General features: G+C 38.2%; 2 protein-coding genes, 1 long non-coding RNA gene and 1 pseudogene across 54 annotated transcripts in view; 3 read left to right on the top strand and 1 right to left on the bottom strand.

The window, feature by feature from the left end:
• COL4A3 (collagen type IV alpha 3 chain) overlaps window positions 1-5395 on the top strand; it is a 129927-nt gene extending 124532 nt beyond the window's left edge. For both annotated transcript variants that reach the window (XM_070489582.1, XM_014835935.3), the window contains exons 50-52: window positions 45-159; window positions 1418-1590; window positions 2184-5395. In XM_070489582.1, the coding sequence (XP_070345683.1) occupies window positions 45-159; window positions 1418-1590; window positions 2184-2268 (373 nt within the window). In that variant the 3' untranslated portion in view covers window positions 2269-5395. The remainder of the gene's footprint in view (window positions 1-44; window positions 160-1417; window positions 1591-2183) is intronic.
• Window positions 1-9437, bottom strand: part of LOC139041049 (uncharacterized) — a 56663-nt gene extending 47226 nt beyond the window's left edge. For both annotated transcript variants that reach the window (XR_011495530.1, XR_011495529.1), the window contains exon 1: window positions 9300-9437. This is a non-coding gene — a long non-coding RNA (uncharacterized lncRNA). The remainder of the gene's footprint in view (window positions 1-9299) is intronic.
• MFF (mitochondrial fission factor) overlaps window positions 9306-25619 on the top strand; it is a 33968-nt gene continuing 17654 nt past the window's right edge. For 5 of the 50 annotated variants that reach the window (XM_070489613.1, XM_070489591.1, XM_070489585.1 and 2 more), the window contains exons 1-3: window positions 9306-9613; window positions 16070-16239; window positions 23387-23475. In XM_070489613.1, the coding sequence (XP_070345714.1) occupies window positions 9331-9613; window positions 16070-16239; window positions 23387-23475 (542 nt within the window). In that variant the 5' untranslated portion in view covers window positions 9306-9330. Of the gene's footprint in view, window positions 9913-12714; window positions 12831-13570; window positions 13749-14891; window positions 15113-16069; window positions 16240-23386; window positions 23476-25619 lie in introns of all 50 variants that reach the window. The other 45 variants (XM_070489607.1, XM_070489594.1, XM_070489587.1 and 42 more) reach the window with 32 other exon arrangements.
• On the top strand, window positions 16522-20724 carry LOC106827851 (stress-induced-phosphoprotein 1 pseudogene; annotated as a pseudogene).

The following is a 25619-nucleotide window of genomic DNA, read 5'->3' as shown; positions in this document are numbered from 1 at the left end:
GCAGAAAGTGGCGATGCCACCATATTCTTTGTTTCACGTTACAGGTGCACTGTCTGTGAAGGTCCTGCGATTGCCGTAGCCATTCACAGCCAAACCACTGACATTCCCCCATGTCCTCATGGCTGGATTTCTCTCTGGAAAGGATTCTCTTTCATCATGGTAAGAAGAAAAGGAACAGCAAATTCATAGTAAAGATTACCCATAGAATTTTACATTGGGCTGGGTGAAATGTGGCCCCCAGGAATAACGCTGCCTGACATCAATATGCACAATATTCCATGGACATTTACTTGAAAAATCTGAAAATATATATTTTTTCTTACTTTAAATAAGTTGTTTTTGGTAAATAATGGAGCATTTAAAAATAGTCTTCTTAGGAGGAGATTATCCGCAAATTCTATATAAGACATTTAGGTGAATAGTAGCTACCATATTGACAATAGAATGCCTATGCCTTTAATGTGGCAGCTGTTTTATTTAGATCCTCCATAATCCTTATGAAAACTCTGCAAGGTAGTTTCTATCATCTACAGTTTTACAAATAAGAATGAAGTAATTTCCCCAAGGTTTCACAACTAGTAAATGGTCAAGCTAGGATCTGAAATCGAATCTGTCTGCTCCGAAACCATTATGCCTTATACTGCGTCCTTTTGAAGTTCACATAGAGATGGGAACTAACAGAAACAGCCTTTTAAAGAAAAGTTCCCCAGATTTAAGTACTAAATGAGGAAATCTATGGACTGATCCTCTGTGATTATGACAGCTGCACGTATGTGGTTAGCGGTCATTCATATTCTGTATAGCATCATTTATAATATATTATGATGTATCATAACACATTATGTTATGTATTATGGGGGGAATCCTTCCTTACCCACAGATGTCCATTCATTCAATCACTAACTCAGCACATATTTATTGAACACCTACTATGTGCCATGAGTATTCTGAGCACTATGGACACCAACAGTGAACCAAAGTTCCTAGTCTATATCCTCTATATTCTCAAGCAAGAAGACAAAATAACAATAACAGTAATGAGTTCAGATGATAATCAGTCCTATGAAGGAAATAAGGCAAGATAAAGGGAGAGAGTGTGACATGGAATAGGTCAAGGAAAGCCTTTTGGGGGTTATATTCAAGTAGGTCCCTGAATGACAAGAAAGAGCTAGTCAGACCTGGGGGAAAGGAGCACTCTAGGCAGAAGAAACAGCTTTTTTTTCATTTTGATGACTATACCTCAACCTGTAAGGTACCTGGAATATTAGCATATCTGGGTAAAGAAGCATAAGAAGTTTAACTCATGCTTTGGGTTTTTTTTCCTTATTGTTTTCTATTACACACACACACAAAGTAGAGCATTGAAAATTTGAATGCCATGCACAGAATTCTTATTCAAATATTTCTATTGTGATAGTTTACAAGTGCAGGTTCTGAGGGCGCTGGGCAAGCACTGGCATCTCCCGGATCCTGCCTGGAGGAATTCCGAGCCAGTCCATTTATAGAATGTCACGGAAGAGGAACGTGCAACTACTATTCAAATTCCTACAGTTTCTGGTTGGCTTCATTAAACCCAGCAAGAATGTTCAGGTAACTCTTCAAAGTCAAGTTTAATTTGATGACTCAATCAAGGAACTAGTCAAAGGTTGCCGATGTTAGACTTCCATTATCTGTGTGTTGATGTACTCACATTTTAAAAATCTCCCCATGCCAATAAAATCCTGTTTAGCTCGGCACTCCCAATTTATGAGTGTTCTAGAGTCAACAAGTAGCCACAGTTTTGTACCACTGTACCAATAAAGGCAAATAAACATGATTTTTGTCATTATCGAATATATTTAATATTTATATATGAATGTATAGTAAATTACTGAATAAAACTACTAAGTGATCTCCTGATCTTAATTTACTATATTGAAAGACTTGTAATACAGACTATTTATAAGGTGGAGGTAGTTCTTATTATAAAAAAGATGATCTGTAAGTTTGCACCAAGGCAGAAATACAACTAAAATTATAAAATGTTGACATATATACCTCTTCAGAAATATACCTCTTGTAAGGAAGTTTAAATGACTACAGTATTCATTAATAAAACTCAAACCCCGCAAGTATTCCCTCTTTATCTATAAATTGATGAGATTTTTGTTTGTGTTTTTTTGTTTGTTTGTTTTCTATTTCAGAAAACCTATTCCATCAACTGTGAAAGCTGGGGAGTTAGAAAAGATAATAAGTCGCTGTCAAGTGTGCATGAAGAGAAGACTTTGAAGAAATAAAAAGAAATAGAACTGTTATTTTTGATCCTAAATAACCAAGTAATGATGCAGAATACACATTTATTTAGGTATTTTTCTCCAAACAAACAATATCAGTCTATGATGGCTTAGTACAAAGTTTCTATTTGTTTCCCCACACAACAAAACATTTCTGTTGGTTCTGTGATCCTGATCTCTAAATCTGTGCTGTTTCAAAGTTCCCTATGGTAAAGCCCCAGACTTTTCACAAAATATCACTGAAATGGTATTCCACTTGTATCCAGTGCACTGTCCAAATGGTGATTGTATAAAGTATGATGCTACAAGTGAAGAGCTATTTGGTCCCCTGGGCCCCAAGATCTGCCCCCTTCTATTCCAGTCTTTGAGACTCAGGGAGACTAAATCAGTTTTAGATTGCGCCACCACCCGCTTCCTGAACCTCTAGACCCTGGGTAGGAAAGGAGATAGAGGCAAGTGGAGTCCTAGAGCATCATGGACGGAACTGGACTCTCAGACCTGTTGAGTAATCGAAGGCCTGAGGGAACCAGAACTGAAGTGAGGTTCTTGGATTTTCTAGGGCTCTGTTAAACATGCCCGAGACTAACGCCAAATGGAGGTTCCCCAAATGGAATCATAACAGCCTTGGAAATCCTGTATGGTTTTGTTTTTTTAAGATTTTTTTTGTTTGTCCATGGAAACCATTTCACTGCAGCAATATAGCCTACTTGTATTCAAAGTAGATACAATTTTCAGGCTTAGTGAATTAATTTTAGTAGGATATTTTTACACACATACTCTGAAACGTGTCTGACCTTAACTTCTCTTTTACCAGCACACCCACACAAAGAACAAGGACACAACTTATTAGAGCTGCACTTTATCCCCATCTCTATCAATGTTGGTGCATACCTTACATATATTTGAGTAGTTCAGTAATCCATGAAAGAACTTACGGCATTTGTCTGCTAATCAGGCTCAGAATATTTTTCCTTTGCTCTAAATATTCCATTTAACCTGGGTACTTAGAGATTAATTTCCTTGTTACTTCTCTAATTCTTCCTTTGTAAAAACATGGTTTTTTATGTTACATATTCTTACAAACCATATTGAAAGAGTCCACTGTGTAAAAATCTTAATGTACAGGGGCTGGCCCCGTGGCCGAGTGGTTAAGTTCGCGCGCTCCGCTGCAGGCGGCCCAGTGTTTCGTTGGTTCGAATCCTGGGCGCGGACATGGCACTGCTCATCAAACCACGCTGAGGCAGCGTCCCACATACCACAACTAGAAGAACCCACAACGAAGAATATACAACTATGTACCGGGGGCTTTGGGGAGAAAAAGGAGAAAATAAAATCTTAAAAAAAAAAAAATCTTAATGTACAAATTGTAGAGCTTGGCAGCTGTATGTCTTAAACCTTGCTTTTCAGTGTGTTGATACATTCCCAAGTTACTTAATCCAACTTAACAAGCATTTTATTTAGTGCCAAGCCATGCCCCAGGCACTGTGCTAAATTATAGAGATACGAAGAGAACAAAAAACGAGTGACTTGTTTCTGATCTAATATCCTAGAAAATGTAACTCATTGTTTCTGTTACGAATCCCACATATCTGAGTTGCTTTCCTCCTTTTCCTCCTTTGTCACTGTTCTTATATTTCACCATCAAATTCAGCAGGCCTCAATAAAGGTTTAAAAGTAAGATCTGTACACAGGGAGAGCCCAGGACTTCTAGCTTCTCTTAGACATCACAGAAGCCGAGGTCGGGACAATGTTAAGAAAACAAAGATCTGCCAAACATTAAAAACCATTTATATTTGATGGTAGCACTATTTGCTGGGTCTCAGAAGCCAGGCATCTGAGACAAAGCTCTAAAGATGCTTCTTGATCCACCAAGGTGGAGTTGGCGGTGCTCATATTTAAATTCAGGTTATTGCTTCAACCTCAGTTGCTTTGTAAGTGAAGATGTGACCCCAGGGGACAGCACAGACTGTGACCATGGTCCGCATCCTTCACGGCTCACGCGACTGCTGTCAAGCCATTTTTACACTTAAACTAAGAAGTGCATTTTACTTAGGTTATTTCCTTAAACTCACCTACTATTACTATTTTTGCTCTAAAAATAATCCTACTGTCCCCACTGTACTATAATGGCATCTAGGGCTAGCGGATCTCCACAAACCCTCTGTAGACCAGTAGTTCTCAGAGTGTGGTCCCTGCCCCAGCAGCATCAGCAGCATCTGGGAACTTGTCACAAGTACAGATTCCAGGGCCAATCTCAGATCTACAGAATCAGAAGCTCTGGGGCCAGAAAATTCATCTTAACAAGCCCTCCAGGTGATTTCCAATGCACTCTAAGGACTGAAAAATAATTGCTCTAGGCAAACACCCAAGAAACAATTCTACAGAAAGCTACCAGGTACAGCTGGCTACAATTGCTCCATCACTGCCTCTCCTTCAAGTCCATAGTCACAAATGACCTAAAGGTCATCTAATTTGACTAAAAAGTAATGAGTAAAAGCCCTAGATTGGTGCTAATGCCAAATGATTGGCCTTTGCTTGTCCCTAAGGCCCCACCTTCTCTTGCCCTCTATCAGTGTTGAACTTCTGAGGAAGACAAGTGATGCTGAAATCTTAAATTCCAATGAAGCCATATTAACAGTTGCTCAGACTGAGCATTAAAACATAGCTCATGTGCATTACTTTCCAGGTACCTATGAGTAGCTTATAATGTTATGAAGATCTCACTTTGTAGATAAAATGTAAATAATTTATTTCTTTTACATTTGGGGCTCCAACTTAGGAATTTCACAGTGTGCTACAATAATGGATTTCTCAGCGGTGTCTCTTTTTTGCAAGACAAACATTATTAAGTAACTTATTTATAAAAGTATTACAATAATGCTAAATTTAATTTTTATTGCTAATTTAACTTACAAAGATTTTTCTATGCATCAAATGTAACTTACTGCTACTAAACTTAATTTAAAATTTACTCTATAACCAAATGAAATATATTTAAAATATATCGAATATTTTATATTATATTCTGACAAAATTACAATATCGTAATGTACTAATATTTCTGTATTTACAGCTAAAATAATGTTTTATTGTGTTGTCTAAGAATAAAATTGAAAAAATTATATCTGGTGTTATTTTGTCAAAATGGAAATAAATTTATTTTTTTGGATTGTAAACACAATATATGTTCACTGTAAAAACAACAATACAGAAGTTATGAAGAATATAAAAATTGCCATAATCTAACCTCTTATCCTCACCCAAGATAATTAAGGTATATACCTTCCAGAACTTTTCCTGTAAATATATTTTCAAACAAAAGTGAGATAAAAGCATGCTGTTTTGAAACAGATTTTTTAAAACTTAATATGCTGTGGACATATTTTCATATCAATAGATAAGAACTAATCATTATTTTCATGGATTTACTACATAAGTCAATGAATCCCCAACTGATGGACACAATCTAGTTTTATTATGAACATATTATACATATTTCGTTTCACACTTGTGCAATTATTTCCTCAGGATAAATCTCTAGACGGAGACTTACAAAATCACAGAACTCACACAATCTTAGGCCTTTGATATATACAGAAAAATGCTCTCCGGGAAGGTTGTTAGAATTTCCAGCTGCATCAACAATGTCATGAAAACATTCATCTCCTTATGCTTTTACCAATACTGGGTATTGGTTTTCTTTTACAATTTTGCCTATCTTGTTTTAATCTACATTTTGCTCATTACCAGTAAGGCTGAACATTTACCACTTTTAATTAGTATTTGTTTTTTTTAAATTAGTATTTTTTCTTAACACTTGTTTTTGTTTTCGTGCGAAGGGCCTAATCATATTTTTGTTCATTTTCTATTGAGGTGTTTAAAGAGTTTTTACAAATCAGTAAGAAAACGTATAGGTTACAGAAATTATGGGTCAAATTTTGATAAATGTTTCCCATTTATGCTACATATACTCCTCATTCAAGGAAAAATACTCATAAAATTTCAAATGTAGATAATTGGTAAAGAAGAATGCTTTTAAGATATAAAATAGGAAATCTCTTAAGTAAGGAACTTTCAGGCTGTATTAAATGGCAATAAAGATAGAATCAAAGGAAGAAAGAGAATGAACAGTGGTCTTGGTTAATAGTTCTAAGAAGACCAAGAAAACTGTTGCTCAAATAAATACTTAAGAAACAGTCTTATAATTGGGCCAAAAACTCTAATTTGAAAACACGTTGAGTCAAAGAATATACTAATCCATTTTAGTAAACTTACTTTTACTGCTGGCAAGTAAGAAGAATGAATGTTGTGTTTGAGCTCATTACCTCTCTCTACTTATAAGCCTTTTGGAAAGGAAAATCTTGATCAGTCTCTAACAGATTCCTAGCAACCTGCTGACAGGGCACTTGCCCAACTCTAAGAGTGTTTAATTCACCACCCCCTAAACCCAGCTCCACCTAGTGGAAACTAAGTCAACCAAACACAGCGGAGAGAGTAACTGATTTTGAATAACCAGGCTAAATTTAAACATCAGATAAATATGACTCTCTAAGTTTTTGTAGACTCTGTGGTTTTTCTAAAAACGCTGACATTGCTCAAAACCTTTTTAGAGCTTTTGTTTTGGAATCTCCTCAATTCCAGTTTATCAGCCAAACAAGGAAATAGGTCTCATCACTTTGTACCCAAGACCTACAATGTGCTCCATATGTTTGGCTCCACAGTAGATATCCAGACGAGGGAGATACAGACCTTGGTCGTAAACATGGAATTTATAATTGATATATAATTTATAATCTGGTAGGGGAAAATAAGATAAATGCATAGATGATTATAATATTGGACAGAATGTGATAAACGCTGTAAGAGACAACAAATAGTGATTCAAAAGTTGGAGGCTTCAGGAAACGATTCATAAAAGAAGGGACATTTTAGGTGGTCCTTGAAGGGCAGTTAGGATTTCAAGAAGCAGAAGGTGGTCAGAGGCAGGATGGCATTCCAGGTGGCAGAAATAGCATAGATAAAAGTAAGTAGTTAGGAAAGCATGAAGCACCCTCAGAGAACAATTAGTGGTCAAGAATATATGGAATATGTGGAATATATACATATCATACATACATACACAACCACACACACACACCCCCATACACACACACACAGTGGTAAATAAACTAGTATAGCAGGAGGTTAGGGCCATATTAAGTAGGGTTTAGAATAGCAGGTTGAAATTGTACTTCATTGGTTGGTACTAGAGATTCAGTGAAGATTTTGAGCCAAAGAGCTGAAAGATCATATAAATGGCAACCTGGAAGAGCCAGTATTTAATATACTACCCTTAGAGGCTATTTCACAGTTTCAAGTGTTTTTAAAAACTATTAGATTTCTATTACAGACTTTTGAATTTGTAAAGAACTGTAAATCATTAATTTCTTTTTGAACTTGGGGCTTCAAATGTGGGGCGTTACAAATTGTAAAAATAGGTCCCGTGTGGATCCAATGTCTAGGAAGAATCAGGAAAAGAAAAAGATTGGAGATGGGGAGGCCAGATAAAAGGGTAACAGCCCACATGATGGTTGGGAACAGAAAAGACAGAGAAAGTAGACAGTGGGCATTGAGGTGGGAAAATTCAAAGGATGGGGGGACTTGAGAACAGTGAATGATGATTACAGAATTTTGAACCTTGGTGACTGGAAAAATAATCTTGCCATTAAGTGAAAAAGGAAACTTAAGAGAAGTTATCTGGATCAGGAAGAAGGAGAAAATTTGAGTTTGAAATCCTGTCGAGATCAAAGCTCCAATGGGACACTCAGGAAGAACTGGCTAGAGCTAGTGCAACAAGATGAGACTAAATGGATGTGTTTATTTAGATTTATATACCACCTTTTCCCACAGAAGATTTGAGGCAACCGTGGGTGCAAGGATAGTCAGTGATGGACTGAGTCATAAATAGGAATGTCTACAGGAATGATGGAAGAGAAGGAAGAGCCAGCATGAAGCTTTATCACAGAAAACAAGGGAGCAGAGTTTCTAGGTAAGGGAGAGAAATGCCTTTTCTTTCTTTGAGAATTTCCTGCCAGATAGTGTTAGGCACTTTCATGTATTACTTCTGTCTCAATTTAACAAAATCAAATGATGCAGGAAGATTAAGGGGGATCAGGGTTAAGGGAGAAGACTGTGGATTTGGTAATTGGATCACAATGTTCATTTGAAAGTTATCTAAAAACGTTTTTCTTGGGGTGAGGAGGCAGGAGTAAAAACGAAATAGTAAGTAATTCACAAGTGGAAGGGTATTAATGGAAGCAGCAGAACCCTTCACTTCTAAAGGATTTTGGTCATGGATGGCTTACCCAGCTCGGTCTCTGTCTTCCCGCAAAACGTTGGCTTGGAATCACTGCTCATTCCTAAAATCAGTCTATTCTTAGGAAGGATGATTTGTCCCTATTACGAAGGGGCCCAAGAACGGAATTCCCAGAAGTCTTTCCAAATTATTTTGAAGAATGGTAACTTCTCTGAAATATCTTTAGCTTCTAAAGAAGCACATACTCATGTTTGTATCTTTGTTCGGCTGTTTGTTAAAATCGAGGCATATAAAGCACTCTGGGATTTTGCTTCAGTCCGTTCCAAAGCTGATGAGCACGGTGCCGATTTTCCCGCGGAAAGTTAGGAGTTAGGTGCTTAGAGCCAGAGAGCGCTCCGGGAAGGCTGCCGACTACTGTGAAACCTAACTTCTCCTTTCCATGATTCTCATCTTGAAGGATTAGTGGAGCCAGCCAGGGCAGGGGTCACTGTTAAGGAAGACATCTAACAGAGGTCTTGAAGAGAACCCAAAATTGGAGCGTTTAAGAATCCCTTGCAGAGCTGATGAAATATGCAGATTTTTAGGCCTCATATCACATAGATTTTGATGCAGATAGTCCTGAAAAACAGTTATTTTAACTGGCTACCTTGTAAACACGAGGTTCTTAAAAATCACGAACCCTCATAAACCTGGGTGTGAACGAAACTTACTTATTGCATAAATACTGTTACCTGAGGTTGGCCGACTTCGCCCACAACAAAGATGTCTCCGTATCGCCGTCGCGCCGCCCCTGCTGCTGTGCGTGCGCCTCACGTCCGCCCTTCCTCTCGTCACGTGACCACGAACCTGCGTCAGCTACGGCTCCTGGCAGGGGCCAGCCCCAGCCGTTCTCGCGTCTCTCCCGGCCCGCTGCGGGCCGCTCCGGCGGGTGCCTTGGCAGGGCGCCTCCATGCGCTCCGCCAACGGCCTCTGAGAGCGCCCACCCGAGCGCCCCGGGAGTCAGCGGGCGGCGGCTCTCGCCGGGGACCCTCCAGCGGGCCCAGGGGTGAGTGCTGACCTCTTCCCGACCCGGGGCCCGCGGCCCGGGCCGGTCACCCGCCCTAGTGCCGCGGCTGTGACCCTGCGGCCGCCCGAGGGACTCGCGGTGGCCCCGGCCCGTCCGTGGTGTCGCTGTGGCCCGAGTCCCGCCCCGCGGGCCGCTCACCTTCAACCCTGGCCTTTCCTTGTCCTCGGGCGTTGCCGCCGCCTCAGTCCCTGAGGAGCACAACGGAGGGCAGCACACTCTCCTGCGAACGCTTTTGGGCTAACCTCGTCACCTTTCTAGTTCGGTGTCCCGTTTTGTCGGTAAATGTGACTTTTCCGGTAGAACATAGTTTGGGGGTTGGGAAACGCTCGGGGCGTCCTGAGAGCTTGGACGCGGGGCTTTGCTGGTCGTCGTCCCTCATCCCTCCGGGCTAAGGCCCTGGGATGTCTCAGTATGACCTTGAATCAACACCTGCCGTTTTTAAAGGAGCTTTTTGTTTGTTTGTTTGTTTTTACTTTGTGGATAATACGTATTCGAAAAGAAAGGCCTCGCTGGAAGCGCGGCCGTGCGCGGGAGGCCCCTGGTGGGTCCGGTCTGCCAGCATCCTTGCACATCCTTGCCCGCAGGTGTGGATGCAGGGAGCTGCTCCTCGGATTTCCTTCCGGGAGCTGGGCAGCTGGAGGAGAGCTCGGCTCCCGTTCTGCCAGCCTCTGACCTTTGTCTGCAGGACGTGTCGTCCTCCTGTGGGAGAAGAACCCCCCAGTTCTGCCCTCTACAGCGTTAGAACAAGGGGTATTCTCGAGGGAGGAGAACCCTTTCAAAAGCGGTGGCGTCTTTTAATTGCAGAAGATAAGCCTCGCAGCGCTTGTTCCCACATGCAGAACCGGTTGTATCAGGGCTCTCACCCACTGAGAGACGTTAACTGGAGGATCTCAAATGTTTTCTCTCCCTAGATGAAAATTTGTTTCTGTGTCAGTTTCACCCGCTAATGAGATCCGAAAGGAAAGACCCTTAGGAAAATGGATTTGGAAAGGATTAGAACGATTTCGTTGCACTTAGTAGTCTTTTCCCATGTAATTAAATTGTGTCTGGGACCTGCCATCTTGGTTCCAAACGCTTGTGAGTTGGTTTTGCTCTTCTTTCCAAAAGGAAATTGTGTGTTCTACCCCTTCCTGTCTGATAGGACTGCCCATTTTAGGATTGCAAAGTTTAGCTGTTACTCTCCTCCCTTCTGGTGTTGAAATTTGTTTTCTTGTGGCTTCGTAACCTTATTTTAAAGTTCGTTAGTTTATAGTTTTCCAAGTTTTCAATGACTTTGCTTAAAAAATTAAACTTAATCCTGGTTGGCTACAGCCTTATTGTTCAGTTGCTTGAAAAGAGAACTGAAACAGAGTGACCTATATAAAAACCTTGAACTAGGCCCACACAATATGTGATAAAGAGCTTGACTTTTTTTTTTTTTGTAGTTGGAAAATATGTAAATCTTTGCAACCACAGTCAGTTTGATCCAAGTTGTTTCTCTGACTTCCTGGGCTATTTCTCTGGGTCCCAGTTTTCTAATTTAGAAAATGAGAAAGTCAGGCTTGAATCATTGAGTCCCAAAATTGGGACACTTTCCATAAGTGGGATGTGACTTGACTCTAGGTGGTATATGGATGACGGTTTTTGTAATAGTTAGGTTTTTGTTACGTGTATTTATATATGTACGTCAAGTCCGTGGATTAACGTAATGATGTAAAATTTTCTTTTAAAATACATTTGTTAAGGATTTTTAAATTTTGAGTTAAAGAAAAGATTAAGTGTAGCTAAGAGTAAATGGACTGTGTCAATATGGGAAAAAAACATGAAATTGGTAAGTAAGTTACTGATGTTTGGGAACCACTGGGCTTAGAAAGTAGAGATCTAAGATCATCTATGATTCTGAGAGGGATTATGTGTCCTTAGTTATATAACAGAGAATCGTGTACTAGTTGCCTGGGAGATAACTCCAAATAAGAAGTTTATTTTATTTATTGCCAAAAGGTTTTACCAAAAATGCCATAGTCTAATAGGGAGAAAAAAAAGTTGTAGTTTGATCTATTTTACTTAAGCAGGAAAGCCAGTAATTGGAACAGTACAGAGTTAAATCTTAGTAGAAAATTTCCATTTATTTTAAAAATTTAAGTAGCTCAGGTTGGCTACAGGAGGATTTAGCTTTTTCCAGAAGTTGTCTTTTCAGTGTCCACCTTTACGATCAATGTCTGTGATTCTTTACAAACGCAGAGCTTCTCCTAAGACAGGATGTTACTATAGAATGAAATGTTGAGACCCATGGGATATACTAGTGGAAAGTTAATAAGACTGAAATGTGGTAAATGGAGTGTGGAAAATGGCACATTTCAGGGAGATAATGTTCTAGCAATTTGCATCCCTTGTTTATTATTATAAAGCTTCAATTTATAATGTCCCAAGGCTATAATCCTTTTGAGATGTCTCTTCAGTGTTATTTCTAGATATAAGCTTTAATTGTGCTTCAGGCACACAGAGATAGGAAGAGTATCTCATCTAGAATGATGCACAAAAATTGCTAATAGAGCTTGCCAGTGGGGACCTGGGTGGTTGTAGGATGGGATCTGGTGGGAGACTTTATTTTCTCTGTATGTTCTTGTGTACTCTGTACCATGTGCATTTATTACTGGTCCAAATTAAATACTAAATGAAAGTTATGAATGAAATTAAATACAAAATTTAATACTGAATGAAAATTTAGCCAATGCATTTGTTCCTCCTTAATATATGTGTGTATATTATATATATAGTGTGCATATTATGTATATACACATATAAAGATTTTTTTAAACTTAGATATTTTTCCTCTGCCACATTTTTCTAAGTTCAAATCAGAAACGATGGCAGTAGTCTTTCATTTTACCTTGCATTAACTAGTGAATGCTCGTAAGATCCTGTCTGTGGGACTAAAATTGGTGGTAAGTTTGTTCATTTTTTCTTTATTTATTTTATTGGTTTCTTAATATAAGGTTGTACACCGTTAGTGACTTTTATCATTTGGTGGATTTCCAGCAATGAATCTCTATTGTTGGTATCATCTAGTTTCTCATTTAGCTCCTGTTTTTCTCCCCCAGGGACGTAAGTGGCTCTGAATCCAGCACATGCACATTGAAGCAAGTTAAAGGGTTTAATATGAAGCGCAGAAGTAGATAGTGCCAAATAGCAAACAGTCCTCGGTACACGTTTGTGAGTAAGAGTTTCCTCCTTCAGCTCTCTTTTCTTACTGTTTAAACCATCTATCTGCATGCCGAATCCTTTCACACATTTGATAAAGAATAAAAGAAGCAAGTTAGCTTACTTAAGCAACCCTCTAAGAACTCTCCTAAGCATCTCAGTGAGGTGGCGTTTAAGGTGTGTAATCCATCTCTGACATGGAGTTTAAGAAATATCCCCGCTGTCCCTTACATGTATACTCTCTTTAATCTTTTATTGCCCTTGATTTATATATAATATCTTTTGCTGAAAATTTAGTGTAATTTGGTTTCAAAGTTATTTCCTTTTAAAGAAACCATTACTTACACATCAAATTTTTAGGCTACCTCAAGTATATTTACCTCTGCTCTTTACATTTTCTTTGTGATTTCTTCATTTGTACTTAGTCTAAAAAGGAAAAGGATTTTTTTCTCCTTCAGAATATAATGACTAGTGGAGTTTTATGACAAAATGTTTTTTTCTAATGTGACTTCACATTTATAAATACATTTGATTGGCTTTTCTTTATCCTATTTGCAAAATCATAAAACAGTACCTATGCTTGAAACCGTCTTTAGGATTTTTGAGGTATAGCCTGACTGTTTAGGAGAGAGTTGAAAAGTGCTTTTCAGACCAAGCTCCAAGCCTTTTAATTTTAAGTAGATGTGTACTTTTATTTATAGTTTTCTTCTGAAATAAATTGCTGAAATACTGATTTTTATTCTTTCTTTTTTACAGCTGGAAAAGCAGTGTCCGTGTTGTTATGTACACCTCCAAAAAAGTTCAGATCTGTAGGGGAATTGTTGTGTAAAGTAAACTGAACTACAGGGTAGCAGTATTTTAATAGCTATTATAGACGTGTATTTACTGTATTAAACATGAGTAAAACAACAAGCATTGACACACCACTAGGAAGGTCAGTGACATTTTATTCAGTCGAGCTGGTATTACAGGCTTGAGAGATAGTGGCTTGAAAGCTGGTTGCCACAGGCTAACCATACTCTTTTACATTTTACCAGCATTTTCTATTTTGGGGCAAGTTTCTTTCTACTGCATTTCCCTGAAGCATAGATCCTTCTCTAATTTAGGTTACCCAATGCATTTGTACCGTCTTTCCCCTTAAAGGCATGTCATCCTTTTTAAAAATATACTTGTAAATATGATAGTAAATATAAATTAGTAATGTGAAACTTTCAGTCCCTCAAAATGAATGTGTACATTAAGAATCTATTAATACATATTCTATATTTGGTATCCATTGCCTCTTAGTCATCAAGTATACATTCAGTAAGAAGTTTTAATTTGTGTTTTGTGATTTTTCAGGGAGTTGCATCTTCTTTTTCAGTAAATTTAGAATTAACCTTATTTGCCTTATGAATCTGATTTTCATCATTAAAAGGTTTTATTTTTTTCATGCATGACAGCAATTTTTTTTTTAAAGATTTTGTTTTTCCTTTGTCTCCCCAAAGCCCCCCGGTACATAGTTGTATATCTTAGTTGTGGGTCCTTCTGATTGTGATATGTGGGACGCCGCCTCAGCATGGCCTGATGAGCAGTGCCACGTCCACGCCCAGGATCTGAACAGGCAAAACCCTGGGCCGCAGAAGCAGAGCGCGTGAACTTAACCACTCAGCTATGGGGCCGGCCCCAATGACAGCAATTTCTAATTCATTTTTATAAAGTCCTATGAGCTTTCCCTCAAATAATTAATTAGGAAATTTTAAGTTTTATTTCAGGCGTTTCTGAGTTATAAGCAGCTTGCTTATCTATTTATGCAGAGAGAAAGAGGGAGTGTGTGTGTGTGCACATTTGTGTAGTGGTTATATTTGCTCCTAAGCAACATCCTCAACATGCAATTTCAGCTGGTAAATGAGAAGGTATTATGTTGAGGAAAACATTTTCTTTAGCCTTTTGTTTTTCCTTCATATGTATTCAGTACTCACAAATGAGAAGTTTCCTTTTGTTCTTTCTGTAAGTTATTGTCTTCTAACTTCACCGTGTAGAGAAGACTGACATTTTAACACTCAGTCACCCCCATCTTTAAATTTTTTGCCCACAGAGTGAGTGGGGCAGCATTTCCTTCTCCCACTGCTGCTGAGATGGCGGAAATTAGTCGAATTCAGTATGAAATGGAATACACCGAAGGTATTAGTCAGCGAATGAGGGTCCCGGAAAAATTAAAGGTAGCACCACCAAATGCTGACCTGGAACAAGGGTTCCAAGAAGGAGTTCCAAATGCCAGTGTGGTTATGCAGGTTCCAGAGAGGATTGTTGTAGCAGGTATTTTACATTTGTTTATAAAGTTGCCTGATAAATCTTTGTTTTGTATATTTTTATGGAAACTTTTGGATTTTTCACAATATTATTTAGAAAAGTGGTTGGGAAATGCAACATTGCATTTTTTTCAAATTTTTTACTTATTACAATAGTCTGAAACTTCAAACAATATTTTTAATAATTCAACTAATTATTGAGGTATAATTTACATAAAATATGTGTAATTTTTAAGTGTATAGCTTAATGAGTTTTGACCAATGTATACACCCATGTAACCTCCACCACAGTCCAGATACAGAACACTTTGTTATCCCAGAAGCTTCCCTTGTGCCCCACCTCATTCAGTTCCTACGCCTCAATTCCAGGCAGCCGTAATCTCCTATAAGCAGAGACAAGGTTTGTCTTTCCTAGAGTTTCATATAAATGGAATGATACAGTATAAATGGAATGATACAGTATACGCTCTTGGGTCTGGCTTCTTTTACTTAGGGTAATGTTTTTGAGATTCCTCCATGTTGTTGCTTATATCAGTTGTTCATTCCATTTTATTATTGAGCAATATTCCACTGTGTGGATACACCACAGTTCATCGGTTGATAGACATTTGGGTTGTTGCCTGTTTGGGGCTATTAGGAATAAAGCTGCTATGAATATTCATGTACAAGTCTTTGTGAGGACATGTGTTTTCATATCTCTAGGACTGGAATTGCTGGATCATATTATAAGTTATGTTTAACTTTATGAAAAGCTATCAAGCTATTTTTGAAGTTGGTTCTACCCTGTTATATCCCCATCAGTGATGTACGAGAGCTTCAGTTGCTCCACATTCTTGCCAACACTTCGTATTGTCAGTCTTTTTAATTTTAGCCATTCTAGTGGGCAGGTAGTGGCAAATGTATTTTAATAAAACTACTACCTTTTGAAAACCTCCTCCTTTCCTTTTTATTTTTTTACTCTCAGGAAATAATGAAGACATTCCATTTTCAAGACCAGCAGATCTTGACCTTATTCAAGCAACTCCCTTTAAACCTCTGGCACTGAAAACACCACCTCGTGTACTTACGCTAAGTGAAAGACCACTAGATTTCCTGGATTTAGAAAGACCTCCTCCAACCCCTCAAAATGAAGAAGTAAGTATAGAGCTTTGCGATCAACTGAATTTGAGATAACATAGACAAAAGCAAAAGGTAAAGAGGGGTTAAGAGGCTATAAGTCATATCATTAGCAATATGTAATGAAAGCCTGCTGCTTTCATTCATGGACTGTGGATTACTGCAAATTCTGGCTTATAGATACTTATAAACAAGATATTACATATTATGTTTCAGGAAAATGAAAATTTTGTGGAAATCATTAACATTGATGTGATCTTGAAGGAAGAGCTTTATGACCAGGAGTTAACACCTTAAACAATGCAGAAGAAGTTGGGAAGTTTAGCAGAGGAGAAAATTAGTGCCTCACTTTGCTATGAAAGCAGTCTGGCAGACAGGGCAAGGAAAGCTCCTTTTTCCCTTGACTCTGCCTGTTCTCCCTGCTTGCTGAAAAGTTTCTATTGAATTAGTCACTGTACCATGTATGTTGATAGCCCTGTTGACCTAAATTGGCAGGATGGACTAATAAGCTATTAGTAGCAAAGTTCCTATCTTGCCTCTGCCATTAGTCAGAGCCAGTCTGGTAAGACTTCTTTTCTGTGATGATTTCTGTAGTTGCAGCTTTTTCGTTATAGCTTCTGAACTTCTACTGTGTTGTTGTCATGAGACCACTATAAAATGATGTGCAAACGTGTTTTTATTGATGATGGAACTGCTTATGTCTTTCACTTTTCACTTAGTCCTTTCCAGAGAGGGTAAGGCACCCATATAACCAAGGTGAGGGCAGTTTCCTAGTACTAAGGTGGCCTTTTCTCAGGTTGGAAGTTTCTGCTGAGCTGAGATATACTATAGGTGCCAGGTTGGACATTCTAGATAAGTACTTGGTGAAAAGCATTAAATATAGTGTTTACATGGTGAAAAGGCACTAAGGTACTTGCAGAATTGTATCTATTTGACAAACGTTTTTTGAGTTTTTGTATAAGACACTGTGCAGTGAAACCTAATTTCTGCACAGTGGTGTGGGTGAGGGAGAGACACTAACACACACAGAAGATATAAAGTTCTTTAATAGCAGAGAAAAATGAAAATTATGAAGATCGTTACACAAGACAGAAGATATCACAGCATGCTTGCAGTTAGAGGCCCAGTTTCCCAGCTCCCCAAAGTTCCCAGTGAGAATTACAGCTGGGGATAATATTGCCTTGGAATGAGGATCTGCCAGGAGGGACACCCCCCCCTTTGATATTCTTTGAGTTTTGTTTTTCTTTTGGTCTTTGTGCTCCTGCTATTTTAGATACTTATGCCTTTTTTGTGCAAATAACTGAAAACAAGTCAAGCACTTTCCTGGGTATTACTTTAAAACTGAGTGAAGAAAAAGAGTTTACCAGCATTGCCCTCAGTAGACCTAGATTTTAAGCCTATATAGGGTTCACTCCTGCAGTAATTGTGATACTTAGTTACATGGTGGCACAGCGGTTAAGTGTGCACATTCTGCTTTGGCAGCCCGGGGTTTGCTGGTTCAGATCCCAAGTATGGACATGGCATCACTTAGCAGCCATACTGTGGTAGACGTCCCACATATAATGTAGAGGAAGATGGGCATGGGTGTTAGCTCAGGGCCAGTCTTCCTCAGCAAAAAGAGGAGGATTGGCAGCAGTTACCTTAGGGCTAATCTTCCTCAAAAAAAGAAGAAAAAAAGTGATAAATGCCCAAAGTGTAAAGCACTGGGATGAAAAACAGGCTGAGAAGTAGACCTAATTTTGAAGGCCTCCTTTGCTACTTAGTAAACACATAGCTTTGGGCAAGTTATTCAACAATTCCTAGGATCCTCTCTAAAATAGCGATAAAAATAATGCCAAGTACATAAGATTATTGTGAGAATTAAATGTAATAATGCATGTAATGTGTCGAGCACATGTTCTAATTCATGTTAAAAGCTCAATATGTATAAATATTGCTATGAAAGTTAAAACCTTGTGGCAAGAGACAAATCCTGAGGTGCAAGAGAAGAGTTTCTGAGATTAGTACCAGCTGCCTATTGAAAGGAAAGCAAAGATGAGGTTCTGTACTTCAAGTCCATAGAAGGGTCAGGCAGCCCTCAAGAGGCTGTTAACCAATGAGTGGGGAAGTGGGGGGGACCAGAGTTGTAGCTTCTAGAAAATGGATTGAAATAGAAGGGCGATGAGACCCTCAGTGCTGATAACACTGGTGACTCATTCAGATGCTACTCAGAATCTATCAAGTGCGGTCCTCTGAATCATTTATTCTGTAGTAGTCATTTTACAGCATATGCCAAGGTTTTTCAGCCTCAGCACTATCGACATTTTGGACTGGATATTTCTTTGCTGTGGTGAGGGCTGTCCTTTTGTACTGTAGAATGTTTAACAGCATTCTTGATCTCTTTCTACTAGATACCAGTAGCACCCTCCAGGTCATGAAAATCAAAAATGTCTCTAATAGCCAAGGGGTGACTGCTATTATGTCCACCAACTGATGAATAGATAAGCAAAATGGGGTATATCCATATAGTGGATCATTATTCAGCCATAATAAGGAATGAAGTATTTATACATGCTCCAACATAGATGAACCTTGAAAACACTGTGCTAAGTCAAAGAAGCCATACAGAAAAGGCCGTATATTATAGATTCCACATACATGAAATATCCAGAATAGGCAAATCTACAGAGACAGAAAGCAGATCAGTGGTTGCCAGGAGATTAGGGCAGAGAGGAATTGGGAGTGACTGCTTAATCATTATGGGATTTCCTTTTGGGATGATAAAAATGTTCTGGAACTAGATAATGGTGATAGTTGCACAGTATTGTGAATGTACTAAATACCACTGATGAATACTTTAAAATGGTGAATTTTATGCTATATGTATTTTATCACAATAAAAAGAAAGAAAAAAATATCTCCAGATATTACCAAATGTGCCCCTAGAGGGCAAAATCACCTGCCATTGAGGACCACTAGCCTATGGCAAGAAAGGAGACTACCAGAAGGTGGCTTATGAGGAAAACTACAAAATTGTTGTCTAAAAGCCTGACTGATGCAAGGAATAATTTGCAGAAACGTCACTCGACTTCTTAAACTGGCTTGAAGAATCCAAGTGAACCTGTGAAGAAGGTTATAACATGAAGCAGATGATCCCCTAGCTCAAAGAGGGTTTCTAAAATCTGGAGGCTTGACTGGTAGAGAGAAAATTGATGAACGCTTTCAATCAAGACCATTGCTTGGTGATTCTAACTACAGGGAACTAGTAAAGCAACTGAACAATAAACCATCTGTCTGGGCATGAAACTGCAAGACGCCCAAATCGTGACAACTCTCAGTGATACTAGAGTGGATTAGGCAATGGGAATGACAAGGGAAGAGGCTGTGACACTGATACTGCCTCCTCCTCTCAAAAAGGGCTCCAAATGGGAGCCAGTGAGAGATCTTCCAGAGAACAAAAAGGAAAAACTAAGAAAAAGAGTTAGAAAATGATGCTAATAAGACTTGACAGAGACTTGAAGCAACGTGACCCCGTCAAATATTTAGACTCCACCGACATATCCTGTCAATCAAGCAGTGGTATTCTTTGAAAAGATTGAGTACAATAAATACCAAGAGCTTTGTAAGAAGGCTCTTGAAGTGGAAGAGAAGACAGATTGTACTAAAGACAGATTGTAAGAGCTTTTGCCTGAATTGACAGCTCCTACTTCAAAGAAGAGAAGTGCGAGAATGCCATCCATTTTTGCAGTAAATCTTTGGAAGATCACTGAACCCCAAATGTACCCAAGAATTGTCAACAGTCAGAGAAGATCTAGAGGAAGCAAGTCAGTTGGCCTAAATGAACCCTAACCTGGTTTTGGAAGAGAAGAACAAAGGCAATGAATGTTTTCAGAAAAGGAACTATGTCCAGGCCGTGCAAGCTTTATATAGAAGCCATCAAATGGCATCCACAGGATGCCAGATTCTACAGCAGCCGTGTACAAAATGTACAGCTGGAGCTTAAAGACTGGGAGAAATATATCCAGCTAGAACCAGCCTTGTCAAGGATTACACTTGGAATGCAGCTGCCTTAGAAGCTTTCATGAAGGATAACACAAAAGCCATGGATGTCTAACAGAAGGCTCTAGATCTATAATCCAATTGTCAGGATGTGGTAGGTGATTATCAGTGCCATATGATGGTCCAGTTCAATTGACATAACAACCCTGAGGATGTGAAGTCAAAGAACATGGCTGACCTGAGGTGTAATAAGTGACCCAGCCATATAGCACGTCCTAAAGCAGATGCAGGAGGCCTCCCAGGCACTCAGTGAATACTTAAAAGGGTCTTGTGATAGCTCAGAAAACTGAGAAGCTGATGAATGTGAGTTTCATCACAATTTGGTGATGGTTTGTTTAGTGCCCTTTCTTTTCCCCTCCTGTAGAGAGAGGAGCTGGAACTGTGATGAGCAAAGTGGAACAAAAGGGAGAGAAGAGGAAAAAGAGGGAAGCGCCTTAATTGTATATATGTATGCACATTCATCCATGGGAGATTCAGAGATGTGCACTCACATTCTTTGTGCAGCTGCTGTGTCATGGCTCTCTGAGCACAGTCATGGTCTATTCGCTGCTGATTCGTATTCCACGTTTCCTTCCCATAGCCCTCGATCACTCTCAACTGTTCTCTCCATAGTTCATTATTTTAAAATTTGGACAGTGGACATGTTTGGGGAGGGAAAGATGTTCAGCCCACGTTGTTAACTCTACTTTTACCTCTTCCTATAAAAGTCCCACAGCAATTCACAGATCCGTGTTTCTGAACAATTATTTTAAAACAGATCAGTATAGGGGAAAATAGTAAGGTATCTGAGCAGATTCTTGAAGGAGAGAGAAGCTCTCAACAGATGGAGAGAACCACTAGACAGAGACCTAGAGAACATTCGTTTGTCCAGGATTCTATGAACAATCAAATGTAACTTGGAGTATAAGCACATTAGAGGGGAATGTTATGCCTACAACTAGATACAGCAGACCTGTGACCTAAATCCCAGGAAGTTATCTGAATCTAAAAGCCATATTTCTGAGACTCAGGAGTGAATAAAAGTTTTTAAATGGGTAATCGACATAGGATGGTTTTGGATGACATTTAAAAACCTTGAATTTGTCAGTTAGATCTCAGAAAAGCTAGATAAAAACTGATTAATTTTAAAAAATAAAACCTGAATTGAAAAATCAACCATCATGACCTTGAACTACAGGGTGATAATATTTTAAAGATCGCTGAGTTCTTTATTGCTTCAGACAGCATCTAAATTCTTTGTTTTCACAATATGCAATTTGGTCATATTAGGAGGCATAACAAATATATGCCTTTGTCTTAAGCTGCTTTTTACCCCCAATATCGCGGTAATATCAAGCTTAATGTTCCTGTTAAGATAGATTTTAAATCAGATTTCAAATGGTGAAAATAACGGTAGACTTAGGATGCTCTAGTTTGTCAGGCTGTGTTGAATTCAAAGACATATTTGTCTCCTATCACTTCCTATCCTGCTTCATTTTAGTACTCACCACACAGCAGCAGGAATGGTTCTGATCTAGTAGAAAATTCATCTTGATCCCTACAACATGGAAGAGCTGTTCTCTAGGGAAAGTGAGCACAGCTGTACAGTAAGTAGGAAGGCATTTATCAGTGGGATTCTCACAAAGCAACCCAGTACTGCTCACTGTGAGTAAAGAGTACTTGATTGTGGAGATGTTAAATTTTATATACAATTGCTTTAAAATAATTTTGATTTTTAAAGAACTCTTACAGTAAGCTCCAAACTGACTCCTTTGCTGTTTTTAGTGGTTTTTTTTTTCTTTTGTTTGGATGGGTAAATAGTTCATAACCATAACCAAATCTAAACCAGGCTCTGAAATTATGTGCTGCCTAGTGTGCTTTTAAGTTTTGTTGGCATGAAATACAGGATTTATTCTGTTTTGGTAATGCTTATAACCTGATAATCTACTCCCAGATCTTTTTAAAAGCATCAAAAGATATTGATTGCGTTTTTGAAAATCTTTTCAAATCCATTGGTTCACATACCAGTTGTCCTTTACAGTAAAGTTTAAATTTTTTTTAACCATGAAGTATGGCTGTTTCTAGTTAAAAAAAAAAAATTTCTAATTAAGCAGGAAAGTTAATGATTACCATTGTACTGTTTATCTATTGCTGTGTAATAAACCACCCTAAGTTTACTGGCTTAAACCAAAAAATTATTTCTGTTGCTTATGGATTCTGTGGGTTGGGAATTTGCAGTGTGCATAATGGAGAGAGCTTGTCTCTGTTCTGTAGGATGTGGGCCTAAGCTAGGAGGGCTCAAAGGCTGGGGGTGACTCGGCAGCTTGAGGCTGCAGTGATCTGAAGGCTTCTTCACTCATATGTCGGTTGGTACTGTCTGTTGTCCGGGCCCTCAGCTAGAGTTGTTGGCTGGCGCACCTACACGTGGCCTTGCCGTGTGGCTGCTTGAGCTGCGCATCATGGTGCCGTTGTCCAACATGAACAGCCTAGGTGAAAAGGCAGAAGCCTGACTGTTGTTTATGACCTAGCTTCGGAAGTCACACTGCATCATCATCTACAGCAGTCACCAGCCCACCAGTTTCAAGCAATCATAGAGCCCATCCCTTAATGGAAAGAGGTCAATGATATGTTTTGTAAGAAGAGCATGTGGGATAGAAGATGGTGACTATTTCTCGAATTCCAAAACCTTTAAGCTAGTAAGGCTTTAAAACTTTTTTAGTCTAGTTTTCAAATCCTCAATCAACTCTGAATGTTTTAACCCCAGAAGCCAGGAACGTTTATTTGTAGTACAAATAAATCCCATTTCACATAATATACGTGCCTTTAAAAACTATTGTAAATTGTTGTTTAACAGTATGTTACATAAATTATAACATAAAAATAGTATTTGTACCAAGTAAGAGTAACACTTAGAAAGAAACCAGAAGTAACTTGTTTCATAAAATAAACCAGCATTCCTAAGTTTATCTGCGTTATAATAAGTAGGGTTTTTTTTTAACATGTCTATACTAAACATACCTGACAGCAGTTCTTAGTTATGTTCTTTGTAAATTTTGTGAGTAGCCTTGGATTAGATTCTTTTCATGCTAAGCAGCCACTGGGCTACTAAGAATATCTTCTGTCTTTTCCCTTTCTCTGTGCCTTACAGATCCGTGCAGTTGGCAGGCTAAAAAGAGAGCGTTCTATGAGTGAAAATGCTGTTCGCCAAAATGGACAGCTGGTCAGAACTGACTCCATGTGAGTAGAACCACTAAGCACTGTATCTCCTTCCTGAGTTGTCATATATTGTCTGTCCCATATTATTCTACACAATTCACTCTTTTTTGTTTGCTCCCAAATATTATAAAAAAGGAGGAGGAGGAAGTGTGTGTTTTATGCCTAAGAACCTGAAAAAAAAAGTAAATTTATTTCTAATAGTGTTTGAAATCAGTTCTACATTTACATCAATTTTACATTTTTGCAGTACAGTTCATAGCCTTAAAATCTGATTATTTTGATTGTTGTGAGAATTTTTAGTAGCATTATCCTTGTCTATGTGTATGACTGTCTTCTGTGAATATGATTTGCTTATTTTGGTAATCTCCTCTAAAGTATACCTCAGAAAAATTGATAAACATAAGTGCTCAGTTCTGTGCAGCCTCCAAAAATGTTTATCTAACATATAGGTTGAATAAATAAATAAGGAAGGAAGGAAGGAAAAGGAGAATGTTGTTTAAGGAAACATCTTTCCTTTCAGTTGACTCCGTTTGTCATAGGATTGTGAACTAGCCCTTTCCAGCTCTGCTCCCGATGAGTCGTGGTAAACGATATGGCATAAGCAAGTGGAATTTTTTTTGCTTGCCAGGATTATTTTTTACCTCTCTGTCTACTGAGTCATTGAATTAGTAGATCCCTTTCATTTTCCAAAAATACAAGTATGTTGTTCAAAGGACTATTTGTTTAAACCTTTCTTCCTCATTTGATTATATTGTCATACCCTGATCTTAAAGCTACCCCACTATAAGATGTTCTAGATCAGGCAAATGCTTTTTGTTGTTTTATTAAAATTAATGGGTTTTTACAAGTAAAATATTCCTTTAAAAACTGATTAGAATTTTAAGTCTCAAAGCCATTGGTGATTATGGCTTTTTTAAATGGATGATTTAGATTGTTTATGTAAATTAATATTTCTTCCTCATTAAATTTTTGGTCAGTTTTCATGAACTCATTCATCGTGAACCGTATTTGATGCCAAACTTCATGTTAGCTTCTCTGGGAACTGCAAAAGAATCAGGAGATGATACATCCCTCTCTCCTTAGAGCTTGCAAATCTAGATAAAAGCAAAACATTTAAATTTATGTGCAAAATAGCTAGAGCATAGTACAATTATACCATTTATATTAAACCATATCAAGTTCTGGTTTGGACCTGACTGAAGAGTGTAGGGATGCAGGGATGCAGAAGGGGCTTCAATGGGGATAGAGTCTGTCTTCCCTTGTGTTAGGTGCAAAGGAGAGCTGTAACTGCTCTGATTTCTTGGGGAATCTTGAAATGTCTCTTAAAGTAGTTATAGTTATACTGAAGGGTTATATGAGAAGACAGTAAGTTAAAAGGAATATATATCTCCTTCAGGGAAGACTTATCTGAAAGATTCAACAATTATTGATAGGAGATTTTTTATGATAATTGTGTTTCCCTGAAGGTGCCTGGTTGGCAATGATGTTAGCTGGCTCATGAAATCCATTTTTACAGAATATTTCCAAATATATTATACAAAGGGTGAAAAGGGTACATAGTTTAGGGTTAAGGTAGCTTCTTGATATTTAGTACCCTCTCAGAATGATTAAACATACACCTAAGGGCTTTTGTTATTTTCTGTTTTTAATATTTTTTAAGGCACAAAGGTTTCTAATAAACTTTTCTGTTATATAAAGATATGGCTTATTATTTAGGTCCTTAATTACTTTGAAATTCCACATTGAAATAAAAACAGGACTATTTTAGTGCAACATCACTTTTGTGTTTTTCTCACAATATATTATTGACCGATGAGTTCAGTTGAAGAGAAACGAAACAGCTTTATTATGTATGAAAACTAGCCTAGTAAAGTATGATTTAGAGTAGGTGATTAATTCATAGATTTTTTTTTTTGCAGTTACTAATAACAAGTTTCTCATAATAGAAAAGATTAACAGAGTTAACTAAAAGTTGATTTCTTTTTTTCTTTAAGTTGCCTTAATGGCATTTTCTAGATGTTTACTAAAAATGAAAATCTCATGTTTAAATTTTTGGTAGTAAAAATAACCTGAATATTTAACTATATTTTTTCACAATGAAATGCTTACATTATTTAACCATACTTTTTGTTGTGTTATGTATGTTACCGTGTTGTGGTAAGATA

Source organism: Equus asinus, chromosome 19, assembly GCF_041296235.1.
Source record: "Equus asinus isolate D_3611 breed Donkey chromosome 19, EquAss-T2T_v2, whole genome shotgun sequence".
NCBI lineage: Eukaryota > Metazoa > Chordata > Mammalia > Perissodactyla > Equidae > Equus > Equus asinus.
Note: the sequence above shows the minus strand (reverse complement) of the source record. Positions and strands in the feature narration are given on the sequence as shown.